This window comes from Eumetopias jubatus, unplaced genomic scaffold (assembly GCF_037043125.1).
Source record: "Eumetopias jubatus isolate StellerSeaLion01/CBP00866 unplaced genomic scaffold, mEumJub1_p1.0 scaffold_13, whole genome shotgun sequence".
NCBI classification, from domain to species: Eukaryota; Metazoa; Chordata; class Mammalia; order Carnivora; family Otariidae; genus Eumetopias; species Eumetopias jubatus.
The window spans coordinates 49542291-49561741 of record NW_028274819.1 but is presented as its reverse complement, the minus strand read 5'-3'; the positions used below and the strand labels follow the sequence as shown (position 1 = coordinate 49561741).

General features: G+C 40.5%; 1 protein-coding gene across 1 annotated transcript in view; it reads right to left on the bottom strand.

Annotated features, from left to right (window-relative positions):
- The window catches only part of RIC3 (RIC3 acetylcholine receptor chaperone), a 52980-nt gene that overhangs the window by 18822 nt on the left and 14707 nt on the right, over positions 1-19451 (bottom strand). The window contains exons 2-4 of the mRNA XM_028116880.2: positions 6700-6929; positions 5356-5431; positions 3016-3109 (exon numbers count right to left, since the gene is read on the bottom strand). Coding sequence (XP_027972681.1) covers positions 3016-3109; positions 5356-5431; positions 6700-6929 — 400 coding nt within the window. The remainder of the gene's footprint in view (positions 1-3015; positions 3110-5355; positions 5432-6699; positions 6930-19451) is intronic.

Sequence of the window (19451 nt, the reverse complement as noted above, 5' to 3'; positions counted from 1 at the left end):
GAGACATAGGAAGTGAAGGAAAAGGTAAATCAAGGATAATATTGGATTTCTGCTTTGGGCTTTTAAGTAGATGGTGGAGCCATTTGAGGAGATGGAGAATATTAAAGGTGGAGTAGAGTCAGCGGGGATAGATGATGATTTCCATTTTGCACATCCATTCATTCAAAAGACATTTATTAACTGAAGAAGGGCAGGTCATCTATGAGACATGTTCAGTAGGACCCTGAATATAGAGGACAGGAAATGAAGAGAGGACCTTAGCAAAGAATGCCATGATTACCTCTTCTACCATAATACACGTACAAATGCTTATTTCAAAAGTGAGTATCTTTTTTCAACAATAAGAATTTCCTTAGTATCTACTATGTGAACACAGTGAACAAAACAGACTAAGTCTGTCCTCTATAAGTTTATATCCCAGCAGTGCATGCCCTAAATCTACAGGGCCACACATGTCCTTAGCATGCCTGCTATGGCTGTTTTCTGCCTCAGGCTGCACCCTCACTGCTCCCTCAGGTCACGCCATGCTTCCAGGAGGTGAAGGATTACAATCGGACATGCTACTCCAGAAAGGAAGTGCTGCTGATCTTAAGGACAGAAGTAAGGACACCTCAGTTCTGATTCCTAGATCCTTTTCTTAGTCTTTACATCCTTGGGATGGATACTGTGCTTAATATCAGGCATAACATGACACAATACCAACCTTCTACAAGGCTTAAACACATACATAGACATATTGCTCACAGGTAAAAAAAAGTTGTCTGAAAGTTTTATTAGATAATATTAAAAACCTTCCCCATATTTTGATTCTTACATAAGCATTGAGATGAAGGCTCAGAAACTGTATTTCTGGAATTTTAAGAAAATCTTACAATTATGGAATTAACGTTCTATAAAGGGACTTTGAAGGCTGAAATGAATATGTCTTCTATGTCTTAAATCCTCTCAGACTCCCAGAGCCTGGAAATGTGTTCAATTTTAATCTGATGGAAAAATACTAGGGTATTTGGGGCTCTTCTAATAATCACAGAAACACAGACTTGAACAAATGCTACAGAGACTAAGGTTAAAGGATAGAAGTATAAAAAGGAAAACAATGTAAAACATGGGGCTACCAGGGCCTTTCAGTGTTGGAGGTGAAGTCTCATAGGGCCTACCTGTAAGGATAAAAGGTGTTGGATTAGGAGTGACAGGGAGAAGGTCACCTTTTTAGGACTAGAAGAGGAAGGATTTGGGAAAGGGAGCAACAAGCTATGCTCTCTGCAGTGGAGGGAAAGCCGATCCCTAGCTCTTGAGAAGTACTGTGCAGAAAATGTTTTACACAGTCATTGCCATGTGGCAGGCTGGAATCAATAGGTTCTCAAGGAGTCCACACCTTAGCATCTTAAAAGGAGTAAACGTTCTGAGCTAGGACCTGTGGCCCCAGAAACAATGAGATGGCACAACTCCAGCTGCATGGTAGGGACAACTCCTCTGCCTTACAGAGAAGTAATCCTAGCACAAAGCAGAGAAAGTAGTCAGGGCAATGCACAGATGGTCTATACAGGTGGGAAGGTAGGGCTATGTGATTTGAGCTAAGGGAGTGTGAACAGCAGTAATAGTGAGAAAATATCTTTCTCTGGCTTCTTACTCCAAGGCCCAGTGGTTTAGTCTCCCAGGTGGGAGGCCCTGCCCACAGATTTTCATCTATGGTTTTCATGACCCTCAGGTGTGGCATGGGTCTTCAAATGGACCAGAACCAGGGTACAGATACTTTTTGAGGGACAAGGGTCCATAAAAGGCCGGTAGTTCCCCACCCAAACTGTGAGTAGTAGAGGGTAAGGGCAGAAAAGATCAAAAAGTATAGTACAAATTGGTTTAGTCACACTCCTACAAATACTCCTACATTAGATAATGTATATAAAGCACTTCACTCAGAGCTTGGTTCTTAGTAAGTGCTCAACAAGTATCAAATTGTATTACACACTTACAGAGATATATTCATGTATAAATATGTCCACATTCCTCTACCACTCTAGCCAACAGTCTGGATCGTCACTCTGCTTTCTGGACCAAAAGAAGGTCAAGGCTCCTGGGCGCAGATAGGCAAGGCTCAGCCTCATAAATGTCATTGCAGCAGCACTGTAGACATTGTAGAAAAAGCCAAGCCAAGGAGCTGCAATCTGAGGATGTTCACTCTTGCCTCATCTAGCCAAAGATGCACAAGGCCGGAGCCAAGGAGCCAAGAAGAGGATAAGGGGCACCCGCACCACCCAGAGGGCAGACAGAAGAGGCCACGGTAGAGCAGCAGTTTCCTGGGGCAGACTCCACGGGGAGCCCACAGGGCCACAGGAGGGGCCTTTAGCACTTGGGATTTTGCCACTCACCTCCCAGCTCTTCCTCCATCCTTATCATAAGGCCTAGTGGAGACTGAATCCCTCTTTGTTCTCAATCTCACATTCTGGCTTTTCCTCCCTGGCCTCCCCACATCCATATTCTCTTTCTTTTTGCCCACTTTCATCAACCTTCTGAAGCTACCTTTTCAGATCCTCAGCCAGCCCTGTAGCAGGGGGCTGTCTCCCCTGTGGGGCATCCTAAAAGGCCAGTGTGACTCCTGACACGCACTTTACATGTCTAATCCTGTTCTGGCATAGTCAACACAAAATACAAATGCCTGATCTGATCATACTCGCCTTCTTTTTGTCTCAGATTTAAAAAGGCATAATTTTAAGTAAAACCAGATTATTAGACAGCTATGAAATCATCTTCATTAGAACCTGGTTATTTCACCCCACAGAACTGCTCATGAACCTCTCCTCACAATAATGTGCACAACACTGAACAAAGACTCTTGAAAGCTGAGACTCTTGAAAGCATATGGTATGAAAATGGATGGTTAGAAATAATGTACAAATGACAAATAAGTTGATAATTATATACAATGAAAGTAAGTGGTCCAGAAATCAAGGAAAAGCAAAGTTCTGAATGGATTCTCTAAATGGGCAATAGTCTGAGTCCTGGTATGTGAAAACCTACCTCTCACCATTAGGTCCCACTCTGTTGATTAATTTTTCCATAGCTTCCTCTGTCTCCTTCAGTTTTTCTTGCAGTTGAACAAGCTCAAAATTGGCTGAAAAACAAGCATCAATCTAAGAACCATCATACACAACTCCAAAAGCTCTTGTCCAAAACTGGCTGGCTGTGACACCCTACAATCATCCCAGCTGGTTCAGAGATTCAGAGAAGAGACTCCGCGTCTCTCCAGCTGGTCCAATCAGGACACAAAGGGTACCAAGGTGTGGGCACTGAGATCTAAAGGATACATGTTTAGGGAGTAATGCAAAAATCACTCCTCTTACACACAGAAATACAGCAGGACCAACTAAAGAAAAATACCCAGGAGCAAAAAAACAAAAGAAAACAAACCTCAACATGGTCACCCAAGAAGAAATGAAGAAGATAAACCTATCCTTTCTAGTCCAAATGATGCTTGAGGGTCAAAGTACCAAGCCTGCAAGGTACTTTAGAAAAGGAGTTAAGACCCTGAAATGAGCAATAGTTCATCTGCACCCGAAGTCTGAAAACATATCTGGAAGATCATGATTTCAATGCTATGCTTCTTCAATAGGGGAAGTCTTGAATTAGGGCTGAAGCCTCCCTGCCCAAGGTTTCCTACCCTCGTCATTTGGGGTGAAGTGGTATAACCTTGGCCCCCAGTATTCTCAACAAAGGTCAACAGAGATCACATTGATCTACTGACATTAACACTAAGACCCTAAAAAGTAGAGTAGAAAAAATAGATCAATTAGTACATGAAATCAACTTTAAGGCAGCAGGAAAACAAAATGCTGTTCATTACGCAGATAATCCAGTTTTTCTGTTTCATACATTAGTACCCTTCTACCCAGATATATTTAGAAGCCCCAGTGTAAGATATAGTATTTCAAAGGCCTTTTAATACTTCTAGAACAAATTCTTATGCATGCAGTTAACATCTGCAAAGTGTCTAGAGGACTGTGCCACATAAATGCTTATTTTTATTTTCTGCATGATTCAAAACTGAAGGATAAGCAGCAGATATAACTGCTACATTAGAAAACAGCTGATCTTAGGAATTTATTTTATTTACTTCTGTTTTCAATGCATTATGTGACTGGATACAGAATTTGTTATTCTTCAACAGAGTCCAAAAATTTTTTAAATTATTTTACCAATGCATTTACCATCACTGTTGGTTAGACGTTATCTCAATTAAGAACACAAGAGCTTTATTAAAGGATTTCTTGAATCTAAGATTTCTAAAAAGGATGCAGACTGTGACTGGGGTATCTACTTCCACAGAGAATCTGGAGTAAACCCAAAAAGCAGTTATGGCCGAGGGCAGACGCTGCAGTGGCTCAGACTCACTTCATTTTGCTGTTGTCTCTCTTTTAAAAACTTCTAATGAGGCTTCATTATCCACAGGATAAGGAAGTTTGGCCTCCAAGGCCTTCAACAACATGGCTTAACCTACCTACTCCTCAAGGCCTTCTTTCCCACAGCCATCCTATGTCAGGCTGTGTCTTCCTCAAGCCATCCTGTCTATCGGACAGGACCCAGCTCTATGCTGTTTCCCATAAGGCTTTCCCCAAGTCCCCTTCTAGACAGTAAACTTTGCACAAGTTATTTTGCATCCCAGACTATGAATTATTAGGGGGAAGTGCCATGCCATATACATCTCATTTCCCCAGAGAGCACAGAATATTCTACTTGGTCAATAAATCTTTGATGACCATGTTTCATGAGTCAGAAGTGTTAAACCCTGTCCCTAGATCTAATAACTGATTTTGGCAAGGACTTGATCTCTCTTCCTTAGTTTTCCTCTCTATGAAATAAAGGTATCAGGCGCCTGGGTGGTTCAGTTGGTTGGGCGACTGCCTTCGGCTCAGGTCATGATCCTGGAGTCCAGGATCGAGTCCCGCATCGGGCTCCCTGCTCAGCGGGGAGTCTGCTTCTCCCTCTGACCCTCTTCCCTCTCGTGCTATCTCTCATTCTCTAATAAATAAATAAAATCTTTAAAAAAAAAAAAAGAAATAAAAGGTATCTGCTACAAATATTCTGAGGTCTGGAAATGAGAAATAACCCACTCCAAATGTGAAATATTAACTTGCTAATATATAAAAATGTAAATGGACAGTTTTGTACTTTTTGTAACTCTCTTTCTCTTAAAAGCCCAACATCAATTTGGAAACTTGAGAATTCCCAGAGCTTAGGTAAAAATGGCATCAGATTAACTTGGGGCAATTTTTCAGAAATGCTTAAGACCTATCCACAGACTGTCCCTCTGACTGTATTATGGCAGTCTGACTCAATAAAATTTTGAGAAGGGCCACTTACTAATTTTCCTGTGGGTGTTTCCAGCTGTGGTAGTATAGCATTTCCGATCCTCTGCAGCAGTTTTCCCCTTTGAAAGCTGAGAATGGAAGGAGGTACAGCACATCAACAGCAGCTCAGAACCTCAAAGTCATAGAAACCCTCATATTAAATGAAAAAAGAAAAAAGGTTGGGAGACAAAAATTAAGTCAGAAGTCAAATCAAATATATCAGAGAAACATTTCAAAAAAAAAAAAGAGAGAGAGAAAGAACCAATAGAAGGTTCCCAAGAGGGGCTCCTGTGTGGCTCAGTCAGTTAAGTGTCTGCCTTCAGCTCAGGTCATGATCTCAGGGTCCTGGGATCAAGCCCGGCGTCAGGCTCCCTGCTCAGCGGGGAGTCTCCTTCTCCCTCTCCCTCTGCTCCTGCTTTCTCTCTCCCTCTCTCTTTCAAATAAATAAAATCTTAAAAAAAAAAAAAAAAGGTTCCCAAGAAGTGAAAAAACCATCAAGGCACAAGGCCAGGTCATCTGCTTTGCCCACACTCATCTCAAATGGGATGTGCAGCCCCCAGAGTTGTTCTTACAGATGCAACTCAGGCCCCACCCCCAGAGTTTCTGGGCAAGAAGGACTTGCTTCTTACTCTGGTTAGAAGGGCACAGTGAATATTTAAGATTTCCTAAAAGGCTGCAGAACGTGACTTCTGCTCCACTTCATGGTGTCTAGGCCCATAGCTTGATGAAGCCTGCCTAGAGGTGGAACTTAATTGGGAGTCTGCTTTTAAAGGACCCAAACCACATCTCCCCAGAGCAGGGAGACATCAGGCTTACTTCCAGGATTGGCAGTTTTGTTTCAGAATTACTGCAGTGGATGTTAAACCAGCACCTCATAGTCCTGGAGTGAGAAAGGAGGGCAAAGTTGTGTTGGTATGGTCATTATTGGGCCTCACAGTGGCTACTTGGAAATCACTGTGCCAATCCTAATAATAAAGTTCTCCTTAAAATATCTTTAGGCCTTTTCAGCTTCCAAAGACATCCAGTAAAAAAAAAAAAAAAAAAAAAAAACAACTTGGGGTGGGAGGGGGCTTTCTTTGATCTTTATTGCTCACTGCATTAACAACTAGAAGACCAAGGCTCAAGTCCTGATTCTGCATTTCTAGTTGTGAATTCTAGGTCAAACCCTTTAAGCTCTGAGCTATTAGATCTTCTCTTCTGTAAAACCGAGATAACAGTTATCCTAAGTATCTCATAAAGAGGAGGCAAGATTTAAAGATGATTTGAATAAAGGTTATGAACTGTAAAGAGTTTTAATGCCAACAATTTTTATTATGACACTAGATTTTATTGATATGATCAAGATGATTCCACTTACCTTAAATAGAATATACAGTATATATAAAAAAATCCCAAAACCATAGATTGGAATAATCTGTCCCATCAGGCCTCTTCCACTACCTCCTCCTCCTCCAGTACCTCCACCTGATCCTTTGGCCTTTGCAAATGCCTCTGCAAGGTGAGACCTCTGGAAACGAGCCCCGGGGGTCTGGCCATCTGAGGGTGGCTGGTGATGATGCATCATAGGTGGAAATCGACCCAACTTTCCTGAGAAAATAATTAGTATTTATTTCTTCTACTCTTTTAAGTATAGCTCTTATGAAAACACCTCACGCACTGAGGCATAAATAACAGAAGTCAATTCAAACAAGTTAAAAAAACAGGAACTTGATTATAAGGATACAGAGGTATCACACAGATAATAAATATGATGTGGCAATCTCTAGCTGTTCACCAAACCCATTTTCTCTTCCTTCTAGGTCCACAGCTTGATAACACTTTTCAGCTTCCTATACAGTTAAATGTAGCCATGCAATGGAGTTCCAGCCAGAGGAATGGGAGTGATATGTGCATCATCAAGGCCTGGTCTATAAAACATCCCATGTATTAAACTCCACATTCATTTCCCATCTGCAGGCTTCATGCTGACCTAGGGAGACCTCTGAAGTCATGTGATGAAAATGGCAGAGCCTCCATCAATCTAGGTTCCTGAATAACTGTGGCACAGAGTCCTCCAGTGTTGCCACCCAACCAACTTAGAACCATCTGGACCTGTTTATGTGAGTGAGAAATAAACTTCTATTGTGTTAGGGCCATTATACACTTTGGAGTCTGTTACAGCAGTTAGCCACCGCTAACTACTACAGAAAAGTGCAATCTGGTCTCAGAAGAGAAAAGAACCAGAAACTGGAAAGCCATCAGGATCCAGGACAGCTACTCTCACAGTCTACTTTTGTCTCCCTCTCTATGGAGCCATAGGCTTTTTCCTGTGCTTCTCTGCACAGATCTTTATTCTCCCTTCTGGCAGACCATTTCTCTAGCTTCTTTGTGAACATGGAGGAAGATGCGCACCCCAAAACCCTTCAGTTTGCATGTCCTTCAAGACGCCAGCAGAGACTAGTCACAACTTCAAATTCCTTGGAGAAAGATTTTGATTACTCTGCTTGGGGAAGTATGCATCCCTTTCCCATCAGCTTTTGCTGGGCAGACAGGATTCATGTAGCACAAACAGGGTCACAGGGTTCTGTGAGTAGAAGCACAGGGCTTAGAGAAAGCGTTCATCAATTGTCTTGCATTTTTTCCTGCATCAGGGGCAGTCACACATTAACACCAACTGCCAAGCCTCCTGAGAGCCACAGGTAAGAAAGGAAAGACCGCTCTTCAAAAGGCCATGTAAACAGGGTTGTGGGGAAAACCACTGGAGTTAACACTGCAGAACAGAAGACATGAGAGAGAAGGAAGACTTCATAAATCAGACTCCAAAAATACAAACTATATAGAGAAATACTGTTAGACTTGACTTCAACAAAATTACAGATTTCTGTACAATAAAGAATACCACAAACAGAGCTATAATAGATGACAGACAAGGAAAAGCCCCTGCAACATCCAAAATTGACAGATTAAATGTCTAGAATAGACAAGGAATTCCTACAATTTTATATGAAAATCACAAGAAACCCAAAAGGAAAATGGTCAAAAGCTATGGGTAGGGAACCTACAGAAAAAGAAGCTGAAATGACTAGCAAGTAAATGAAAAGATGATCAAATTCAAAGAAAAAGCAATGAGTAAAATACAAATTAAGATAATGAGATAGCATTGTTCATACCAATCAGAAGGGCAAAAATGAGAATGGTGGATAACAGCAAAGGTTGGCAAAGATGTCGGGAGGAGGGTAAACAGACACAGCCACTCTGCTAGGAGATCTTAGTGCCATTAAGTATGTCTCTGTCCTGTGTGAGCCCGTGATCCCACTCTGGTGGGTAAATTTCAGAGAAATTCTCAAATAGAATGTAATTTGTACATAGACCAGACTTTATAGACTGTGTGAGAAGGTTTGCTGCGACGATAATGTAGCAGCTACTTGAAGTAACTTTGATTTTGGTAACTGGAAGAATGGAAAAATCAAAATGGAGTGGATAGAAATATGGAATTCTACACAGCTTTTAGAAATCACACTTTAGATGTACCTACACCAATATGAATCTCTTAAAAAGCACGGCACTGAGTAAAAAGCAAATACCATTATGTAAGCTGAAGACATCATAATTATACTACAGGTCTTTCAAGCAAATATGTAGGTATAGGGACATAAACACAATAGATACATATGAATGGGAAAGGGAATGGGCATGTGGACTGAACATAAAGGGTTAAAGCGAAAAGAACAAGAAACTTGCACTCATGATGTTAGTAAGGTGCCATACACTGATGACTATCTCTAAGTCAACGGTGCTCCTCAGGTAAGAAAGAAGGTGGGCGGGCAGGCAGGGAGGTAAGACAGCCAGCCCCTACTAGGTTTGGGAGCTGCTCTCCATCTTGTATCCCTCTCTCAGCCAGCTCCACTCCGATAATCCTCCTTTCCCTCCCAATACTGACTTTGGAGGACACGGAAGTTATGGGAACAAGTGCTTTTCAAGAGGACAGCAACAAAAGTAGAGCTTCAGACAGAAGAAAACCAGGTCAACACTCCTTATTCTGGGTGGTGGCTATGTAGCTATTAAATTGTCAAGGATCTTAATATATTAAATGGTGAGTAATGGCTTTAAGGCTATAATGCACTGTCAAAAAAAAAAAAAAAATGCCTAGCCAGCATCCAAAAAGCTAACCTTTCTCTTGGGAGAATCTGATAGATCAGATGGCTAGTGTTCAATAAACTAGATTTAATATTTGTAGTAATATACGTTATTGAATTTCATTATACTGTACTGAGAACGCAGTCTCCAAAACTTGGTATAAAACAAAAGAAAATTAAAAATAAAAGTCAGGTAATGGCACAAAAATATTTTTTTGCATTTCTAAAATTAAAAAATGCTGACAATGCTAAACACTACACCTCTCGCCCCAAAACTTCTATAGTCTGTCAGCCAGGAAGATTTATAGGACAACTACTATGTTCAGGACTCTAGGAGCGAGCCATAAATAAAATAGAAACAAGAGTTCCCACACTGATTTTTAAAAAGTAGTATATTCAAAACAAACGCCAACAAAAAAGGACAGGGTATCATGGACATTACTAGATAAACTAAACGTCTAAGCATTAAAAGAATGCAAAGAGAGAAAAAGAAAAAGGAGTCAAATGGGATCAATCATTGAAGGGAACTAGACATAGAATAAAGAAGCAAAGGCATGCCAGAAGGAAAGAAGAACTCTGCAACAAGAAAGAGATGAGGAAAAAGAAATAAGAATAAAGAATAAAGAAGGCTAATTACCAAATTAGTTTGGCCCCATTTAGGGAAGTAACAAGAGATAAGGAGAGGGAAGTGGAGGTGGAGGGTTTAAATGCTAACTTGTGGTAGATAAATTTGATACTCTGGGTCTAAGATCAGGGAAATGACTTAATGAAAAGGGTACCTGAAAGGGATTAAATCTAGCATTTGAGTATAGGGCCTAATGCAGAGACAAACTAGGGTATGAGAAATCAACAAGAAGGCAGTAATTAAGCTCTAAAATGTAAGGGCCTGAGGGGCTGGCTATAACAATAAGGAGGAAGCAACAGATCCAAGGGCTCTGAGCATGGAATGATCAGCAGCATTTACTATTGAACAGAATATAGAACTAAAGAGGGAAAGGGTCAGAAAACTCCGAGGTTAGGAGTTTAATATACTAAGAGAAGATAATGAAAAAACTGGGTGGGCTTATGGAAAGGGGAAGACTAAGTACACATTTTTCACACACTAAGTTCCAGGTGTTGGTGGCACATTCAGAGAAATTTTTATTAGGCTACAGTCAGGCTTGAGAAGAAACTCTAAGCTACCTAAATGAAAAAGTTAAAAAATAAAGTGAGCGAACTATTCCCATATTAAAAGTGTTGGTGGGATAGGTGTACTTCTGTGCAAAAAGAGGAAGAAAAGAAAATGGAGCTGTCAAAGACCAGAAGCAAAACAGAATCCTAAAAATAAATAAACAAATCATCATCAAAGAAGGGCAGAATTGAAAGCAAATGAGAAGTTTAAGAAACTGATATAAGACTAAGGACAATCCCTGTTTTTAGATACAATGTATTCTTGAGAAAAGGATGGCCATCCTATGAAATCTTGACTATCCACCTATTTAGACAATAACAGAAACTAATGTACTACAAAGCATCATGTAATCTTCAGAGTCAGAAGGTGGCTTAAAAAAAAAAAAATCATCCAGTCCTTCAACTAGTATGGAGACAACGAGATATCCACCTGCAAAAGAATGAAGTTGGACCCCTACCTACACTATTTTTAAAAATTAATTCAAAATTGATTAATGACCTAAATGTAAGAAAATTATACAACTCTTAGAAGAAAACAGACATAAATCCTTGTGACCTTGGATTAGGCAATGGTTTTAGATAGGACACCGAAACCACAAAGAAAGAAAGAATAGGTAAACTGGACTTCAAATTTTAAAACTTTTCGGCTGCACAGGATACCATCAGGGCACCTGGGTGGCTTAGTCGTTAAGCATCTGCCTTCAGCTCAGGTCATGATCCCAGAGTCCTGGGATCGAGCCCCATATCGGGCTCCCTGCTCAGCGGGAAGCCTGCTTCTCCCTCTCCCACTCCCCCTGCTTGTGTTCCTGGCTCTTGCTCTCTCTGTCAAATAAATAAAATCTCAAAAAAAAAAAAAAAGATACCATCAAGACAGTTAAGACAACATACTGAATGGGAGCAAATATTTGTAAATCATACATCTGGTAAGGTTCTAGCATCCGAAATAAGGAACTCCTTCCACTCAACAATAAAAAGATAAATAACCCAACTAAAAAAGGTCAAAGGCTCTTAATAGACATTTCTCCAAAGAAGATATACAAATGGCCAATAAGCTCATGAAAAGATTTTCAACACCACTAGTCATCAAGGAAATGCAAATTAAACCCACAATGAGATACACTATATTACACTGGCTAGGATGCTATAATAAAAAAAAGAGAGAAAGTACTGGCAAGGATGTGGAGAAAATCAAACTCTCATACTCTGCTGATGGGAATGTACAATAGTGTAGCCAGTTTGAAAAACAGCCTAGCAGTTCTTCAAAAGGGTAAACAAAGTTTCCATATGACCCAGCAATTCTACTCTTGGGTATATACCTAAGAAGAATAGGCTCCCACAAAAACTTGTACAAAAATGTTCACAGCAGCATTATTCAAAATTACCAAAAAGTCCATCAACTGATAATAAATGGATAAATACAATGTGGTATACCCATGCAATGGAGTATTATTTGGCCATAAAAAAGAATGAAGTACTGATACATGCTACAATATGGATGAACTTTGCAAACATTATGCTAAGAAAAAAGAGAAAAGAAACAAAAAGAAAATGCCAGTCATGCAAGACTATATATTACATGATTCCATTAATATGAAGTGTCCAGAACAGGCAAATCTATGGAGACAGAAAGTAGATTAGTGGTTGCTTAGGGCTGGCAGCGGCCGGGGGGTGGGGGGGGGCGCGGGGAGGCAGAAAGGAGAGTGACTGCTAATGGGTATGGAATTTTTTGTGTGTATGTGGGAGGGGTGGTAAAAATTTCTAAAACTTATTGTGGTAAGAGTTGCACAACTCTGACTATATTAAAAACCACTGACTGTACACTTTAAATAGATAAATTGCCTGGTATGTGAATTATATCTCCAAGTTTTTAAAATAAAATCATCTAGTCTAACCACATGAGTTCAATACCCTCACCTTCCTTAAATGGAGATCTAACTTTGCTGAATACAATCAAACAGGAAATTCAGTATTGCCCCCAGGAAGCTCATGCCATCTCTGAACAACTCTGTTAGAATAGTCTTTATATTGAATTAATAAGTGAGTAATGGGCAGAAGAAAGGAAATAAAATGTAGAGTTTCAAACAGTAGGGAAACGTGACTGATAAAAAGCTTGTAGACTGGAAGAAGGGCTGAAAAGTGGAGGAAAACTATTTTCAAAGGTAAGAGAAGGAACTGGAGAGCAATGGAACAGATAGGCTAGGTGGTAAAAATAGGTTTTTATCATAGGAGAAATCTCAGCATTTTCTATTTGGTATAATACTTCACATAATTTACTACTGAACACTTAAGTGTGCCAGACACAGATTAAAATGATAAATAAAACAGGGGCACCTGGGTGGTGCAGTCATTTAAGCGTCTGACTCTTGGTTTTGGCTCAGTCATGATCTCGGAGTAAGGGGCATGGAGCCCTCATCCCGCTTCATGCTCAGCTCGGAGTCGGCTTGAGATTCTCTCTCCTTCTTCCTCTGCCCCTCCCACTCATGTGTGCGCTCTCTCTCCCTAAAATAAATCTTTAACATACCCTAATAAAAAAATAAAAAATAAATGATAAATAAAACAGTCCCTATCTTTAAATTAAAAGTTTACGGGGGGGGGGAGGAGCAAGATGGCGAAGGAGTAGGAGACCTGGATTTAGTCTGGTCCCAGGAATTCAGCTAGATAGGGATCAAACCATTCTGAATACCTATGAACTCAACAGGAGATCGAAGAAAAGAATAGCAGTAACTATGAACAGAAAAGCGACCACTTTCTGGAAGGTAGGACGTGCAGAGAAGTGAATCCGAGGCGATATTCCGGAGGATAGACGGCGGGGAGGGGGCCTCCGGCGGCCGTTTCTGGCAAGTGATAGAGCCGCGGAGCACAAAATCGGACCTTTTAGAAGTTGGCTCCACTGAGAGACGTCACTGCAGTGGCTAAGCGGGGGGTGGAACCCTCGGGGTCACAGAAAGACCGGGGGTGCCTGAGTGCGGCAGAGCTCCCAGGTATCGGAGCGGGGAAGCCGGCTGCAGAGAGGGGAGCCGAGGTGTGGGCTCTCAGCTCGGGGTTGCCATAAACTGTGATAGGCGACACAGTCGGGCCACTGCTCCTCCAGCAGGGACCCAACAAGCGGCAGAGCCGGGGAGACTCCCCTTCCTCCCCGGGGAGGAGCGGCGCAGGAGCGCACCGCAGGGATCTGCTGGGTTTGGAGACTCCACACGGGGTCGGGTGCCAGAGATAGAAACGCTCGGTCACAGGCCGGGTGAGCACGGAGTGCGGCCGGAGACCGGGGAGACGGGAGTGACTGACTGCTTTTCTCTGGGGTGCACTGAGGAGTGGGGCCCTGAGTTCTCGGCTCCTCCAAGGTGGAGATTGGGAGGCCGCCATTTTCACTGTCATCCTCCAACGCTGTACGAAAAGCTTTCAGGGAACAAAAGCTCCGGAGAGCAAACCCGAGCAGATTGCTTAGCCCTGACCCACAAGGGTGGGACAATTCCGCCTCCGGCAAAGACATTTGGGAACCACAGCAACAGGCCCCTCCCCCAGAAGATCAGCTAGAACAGCCAGCAAGCCAAGACCAAGTTTACCAATCAAGGAGAACGGGAGAACTCCAGCGCTAGGGGAATACTACACACAGAATTCATGGCTTTTTCCCCATGATTCTTTAGTCTTTCAAAGTTAATTTTTTTTAATTGTTTTTATTTTTCTTTTTCCTTTTTCAACCAACATCTTATCAATCCCTTTTTTAAAAAACATTTTTATTTTTCATTTTTAGAGTCATATTCTATCCCTTCATAGTAGTTACCTTTATTTTTGGCATATATAAGTTGTTCTCTTTAAAATTTTGAGATACAGTTTCTTCTAACAGATCAAAATATACCCTAAATCTCTAGTGTATGGCTTTGTTCTAGTCTCCTGCCTGATCACATTCTCTCTTTTTTCTTTTTTTAAATCCTCTTCTTTTTTCAAACAACTTATCAATTCTTTTTATTAAATTTTTTATAATTTTCATCTTTACAGGCATATTCCATCCCTCCATTGTATCAACCCTTTTTTTTGTACATATGTCTGTATGTATGTATTTTCTTTAAAATTTTGGGAGGAACTTTCTTCTAACAGACTAAAATACACCCAGAATCTAGTGCGTGGCACTGATCTATGCACCAGCCTGATCATATCTGATCATATTGTTTTTTTGTTTTGTTTTGTTCTGTTTTTCTTTGTTTTTATTTTCTTTTTCTCTTTCTTTTTTCTTTCTTTCCCTTTCTTTTCCCCTGGTTTCAGGTCTTTTCTGATTTGTTTAGAGTATATTTTCTGGGGACGTTGGTACCCTGTTAGCATTTTGTTCTCTCATTCATCTATTCTCCTCTGGACAAAATGACAAGACGGAAAAAATCACCTCAACAAAAAGAACAAGAGGTAGTACCGTCTGCCAGGGACCTACTCAATACGGACATTAGTACGATGTCGGACCTAGAGTTCAGAATCATGATTTTAAAGATACTAGCTGGGCTTGAAGAAAGCATGGAAGTTATTAGAGAATCCCTTTCTGGAGAAATAAAAGAACTAAAATCTAACCAAGTCGAAATCAAAAAGGCTATTAATGAGATGCAATAAAAAATGGAGGCACTAACTGCTAGGATAAATGAGGCAGGAGAGAGAATCAGCGATATAGAAGACCAAATGATGGAAAATAAAGAAGCTGAGGAAAAGAGATAAACAACTACTGGATCACGAGGGCAGAATTCAAGAGATAAGAGATACCATAAGACGAAACAACATTAGAATAATTGGGATCCCAGAAGAAGAAGAAAGAGAGGGGCAGAAGGTATATTGGAGCAAATTATAGCGGAGAAGTTCCCTAATGTGGGGAAGGAAACAGGCATCAAAATCCAGGAGGCACAGAGAACCCCTCTCAAAATCAATAAAAATAGATCAACACCCCGACATCTAATAGTAAAACTTACAAGTCTCAGAGACAAAGAGAAAATCCTGAAAGCAGCTCGGGAAAAGAGATACGTAACCTATAATTGTAGAAACATTAGATTGGCAACAGACCTATCCAGAGACCTGGCAGGCCAGAAAGGACTGGCATGATATCTTCAGGGCACTAAACGAGAAAAATATGCAGCCAAGAATACTATATCCAGCTAGGCTCTCATTGAAAATTGAAGAAGAGATAAAAAGCTTCCAGGACAAGCAAAAACTAAAGGAATTTGCAAACACGAAACCAGCCCTACAAGAAATATTGAAAGGGGTCCTTGAAGCAAAGAGAGAGCCTAAAAGCAGCATAGACCAGAAAGGAACACAGACAATATACAGTCACAGTCACCTTACAGGCAATACAATGGCACTAAATTCATATCTTTCAATAGTTACCCTGAATGTAAATGGGCTAAATGCCCCAATCAAAAGACACAGGCTATCAGACCGGATTAAAAAACAAGACCCATCGATATGCTGTCTGCAAGAGACTCAGTTTAGACCCAAAGACACCCCCAGATTGAAAGTGAGGGGGTGGAAAACCATTTACCATGCTAATGGACACCAAAAGAAAGCTGGGGTGGCAATCCTTCTATCAGACAAATTAGATTTTAAAACAAAGACTGTAATAAGAGATGAGGAAGGACACTATATCCTACTTAAAGGGTCTATCCAACAAGAAGATCTAACAATTGTAAATATCTATGCCCCTAACATGGGAGCAGCCAATTATATAAGGCAATTAATAACAAAAGCAAAGAAACACATCGACAACAATACAATAATAGTGGGGGACTTTAACACCCCCCTCACTGAAATGGGCAGATCATCTAAGCAGAAGATCAACAAGGAAATAAAGACTTTAAATGAAACACTGGACCAAATGGACTTCACAGACATATTCAGAACATTCCATCCCAAAGCAACAGAATACACATTCTTCTCTAGTGCCCATGGAACATTCTCCAGAATTGATCACATCCTAGGTCACAAATCAGGTCTCAACTGGTATCAAAAGACTGGGATCATTCCCTGCATATTTTCAGACCACAATGCTTTGAAACTAGAACTCAATCACACGGGGAAAGTCGGAAAGAACTCAAATACATGGAGGCTAAAGAGCATCCTACTAAAGAATGAATGGGTCAACCAGGAAATTAAAGAAGAATTTAAAAAATTCATGGAAACCAATGAAAATGAAAACAACTGTTCAAAATCTTTGGGATACAGCAAAGGCAGTCCTAAGAGGAAAGTATATAGCAATACAAGCCTTTCTCAAGAAACAAGAAAGGTCTCAAATATACAGCCTAACCCTACACCTAAAGGAGCTGGAGAAAGAACAGCAAATAAAGCCTAAACCCAGCAGGAGAAGAGAAATAATGAAGATCAGAGCAGAAATCAATGAAATAGAAACCAAAAGAACAGTAGAACAGATCAACGAAACTAGGAGCTGGTTCTTTGAAAGAATTAACAAGATTGATAAACCCCTGGCCAGACTTATCAAAAAGAAAAGAAAAATGACCCAAATCAACAAAATCATGAATGAAAGAAGAGAGATCACAACCAACACCAAAGAAATACAAACAATTATAAGAACATATTATGAGCAACTCTATGCCAGCAAATTAGATAACCTGGAAGAAATGGATGCATTCCTAGAGCTGTATCAACTACCAAAATTGAACCAGGAAGAAACAGAAAACCTGAACAGACCTATAACCACTAAGGAAATTGAAGCAGTCATCAAAAATCTCCCAACAAACAAAAGCCCAGGGCCAGATGGCTTCCCAGGGGAAGTCTACCAAACATTTCAAGAAGAATTAATACCTATTCTTCTGAAACTGTTCCAAAAAAAAAAAAAAAAAAAAAGAAAAAGAAAGAAATGGAAGGAAAACTTCCAAACTCATTTTATGAGGCCACCATTACCTTGATCCCAAAACCAGACAAAGACCCCATCAAAAAGAATTACAGACCAATATCCTTGATGAACATGGATGCAAAAATTCTCACCAAAATACAAGCCAGTAGGATCCAACAGTACATTAAAAGGATTATTCACCACGACCAAGTGGGATTTATCCCTGGGCTGCAAGGTTGGTTCAACATCCACAAATCAATGTGATACAATACAGTAACAAAAGAAAGAACAAGAATCATATGATCCTCTCAATAGATGCAGAAAAAGCATTTGACAAAGTACAGCATCCTTTCTTGATCAAAACTCTTCAGAGTATAGGGACAGAGGGTACATAACTCAATATCATAAAAGCCATTTATGAAAAACCTACAGCAAATATCATTCTCAATGGGGAAAAACTGAGAGCTTTCCCCCTAAGGTCAGGAACGCGGCAGGGACGTCCACTATCACCACTGCTATTCAACATAGTATTAGAAGTCCTAGCCACAGCAATCAGACAACAAAAAGAAATCAAAGGCATCCAAATTGGCAAAGAGGAAGTCAAACTCTCACTCTCTGCAGATGATATGATACTTTATGTGGAAAACCCAAAAGACTCCACCCCAAAACTGCTAGAACTCATACAGGAATTCAATAAAGTGGCAGGATATAAAATCAATGCACAGAAATCAGCGGCATTCCTATACACCAACAACAAGACAGAAGAGAGACAAATTAAGGAGTCGATCCCATTTACAATTGCACCCAAAACCATAAGATACCTAGGAATAAATCTAACCAAAGAGGCAAAAGATCTGTACTCAGAAAACTATAAAATACTCATGAAAGAAACTGAGGAAGACACAAAGAAATGGAAAAACGTTCATGCTCATGGATTGGAAGAACAAATATTGTGAAGATGGCAATGCTACCTAGAGCAATCTACACATTCAATGCAATCCCCATCAAAATACCATCCACTTTTTTCAAAGAAATGGAATAATCCTAAAATTTGTATGGAACCAGAAAAGACCCCGAATAGCCATAAGAATGTTGAAAAAGCAAAGCAAAGCTGGCGGCATCACAATTCCAGACTTCCAGCTCTATGACAAAGCTGTCATCATCAAGACAGTATGGTACTGGCACAAAAACACACATGGAGCAATGGAACAGAATAGAGTCCAGAAATGGACCCTCAACTTTATGGTCAACTCATCTTTGACAAAGCAGGAAAGAATGTCCAATGGCAAAAAGACAGTCTCTTCAACAAATGGTGTTGGGAAAATTGGACAGCCACATGCAGAAGAATGAAACTGGACCATTTCCTTACACCACACACAAAAATAGACTCAAAATGGTTGAAACACCTAGATGTGAGACAGGAGTCCATCAAAATCCTAAAGGAGAACACAGGCAGCAACCTCTTCCACCTCAGCCGCAGCAACTTCTTCCTAGAAACATTGCCAAAGGCAAGGGAAGCAAGGGCAAAAATGAACTATTGGGATTTCATCAAGATAAAAAGCTTTTGCACAGCAAAAAAAGAAAAGTCAACAAAACCAAAAGACAACTGACAAAATGGGAGAAGGTATTTGCAAATGACATATCAGATAAAGGGCTAGCATCCAAAATCTAAAAAGAACTTATCAAACTCAACACCCAAAGAACAAATAATCCAATCAAGAAATGGGCAGAAGACATGAACAGACATGTTTCCAAAGAAGACATCCAAATGGCCAACAGACACATGAAAACGTGCTCAACATTGCTCGGCATCAGGGAAATCCAAATCAAAACCTCAATGAGATACCACCTCACACCAGTCAGAATGGCTAAAATTAACAAGTCAGGAAATGACAGATGTTGGCAGGGATGTGGAGAAAGGGGAACCCTCCTACACTGTTGGTGGGAATGCAAGCTGGTACAACCACTCTGGAAAACAGTATGGAGGTTCCTCAAAAAGTTGAAAAT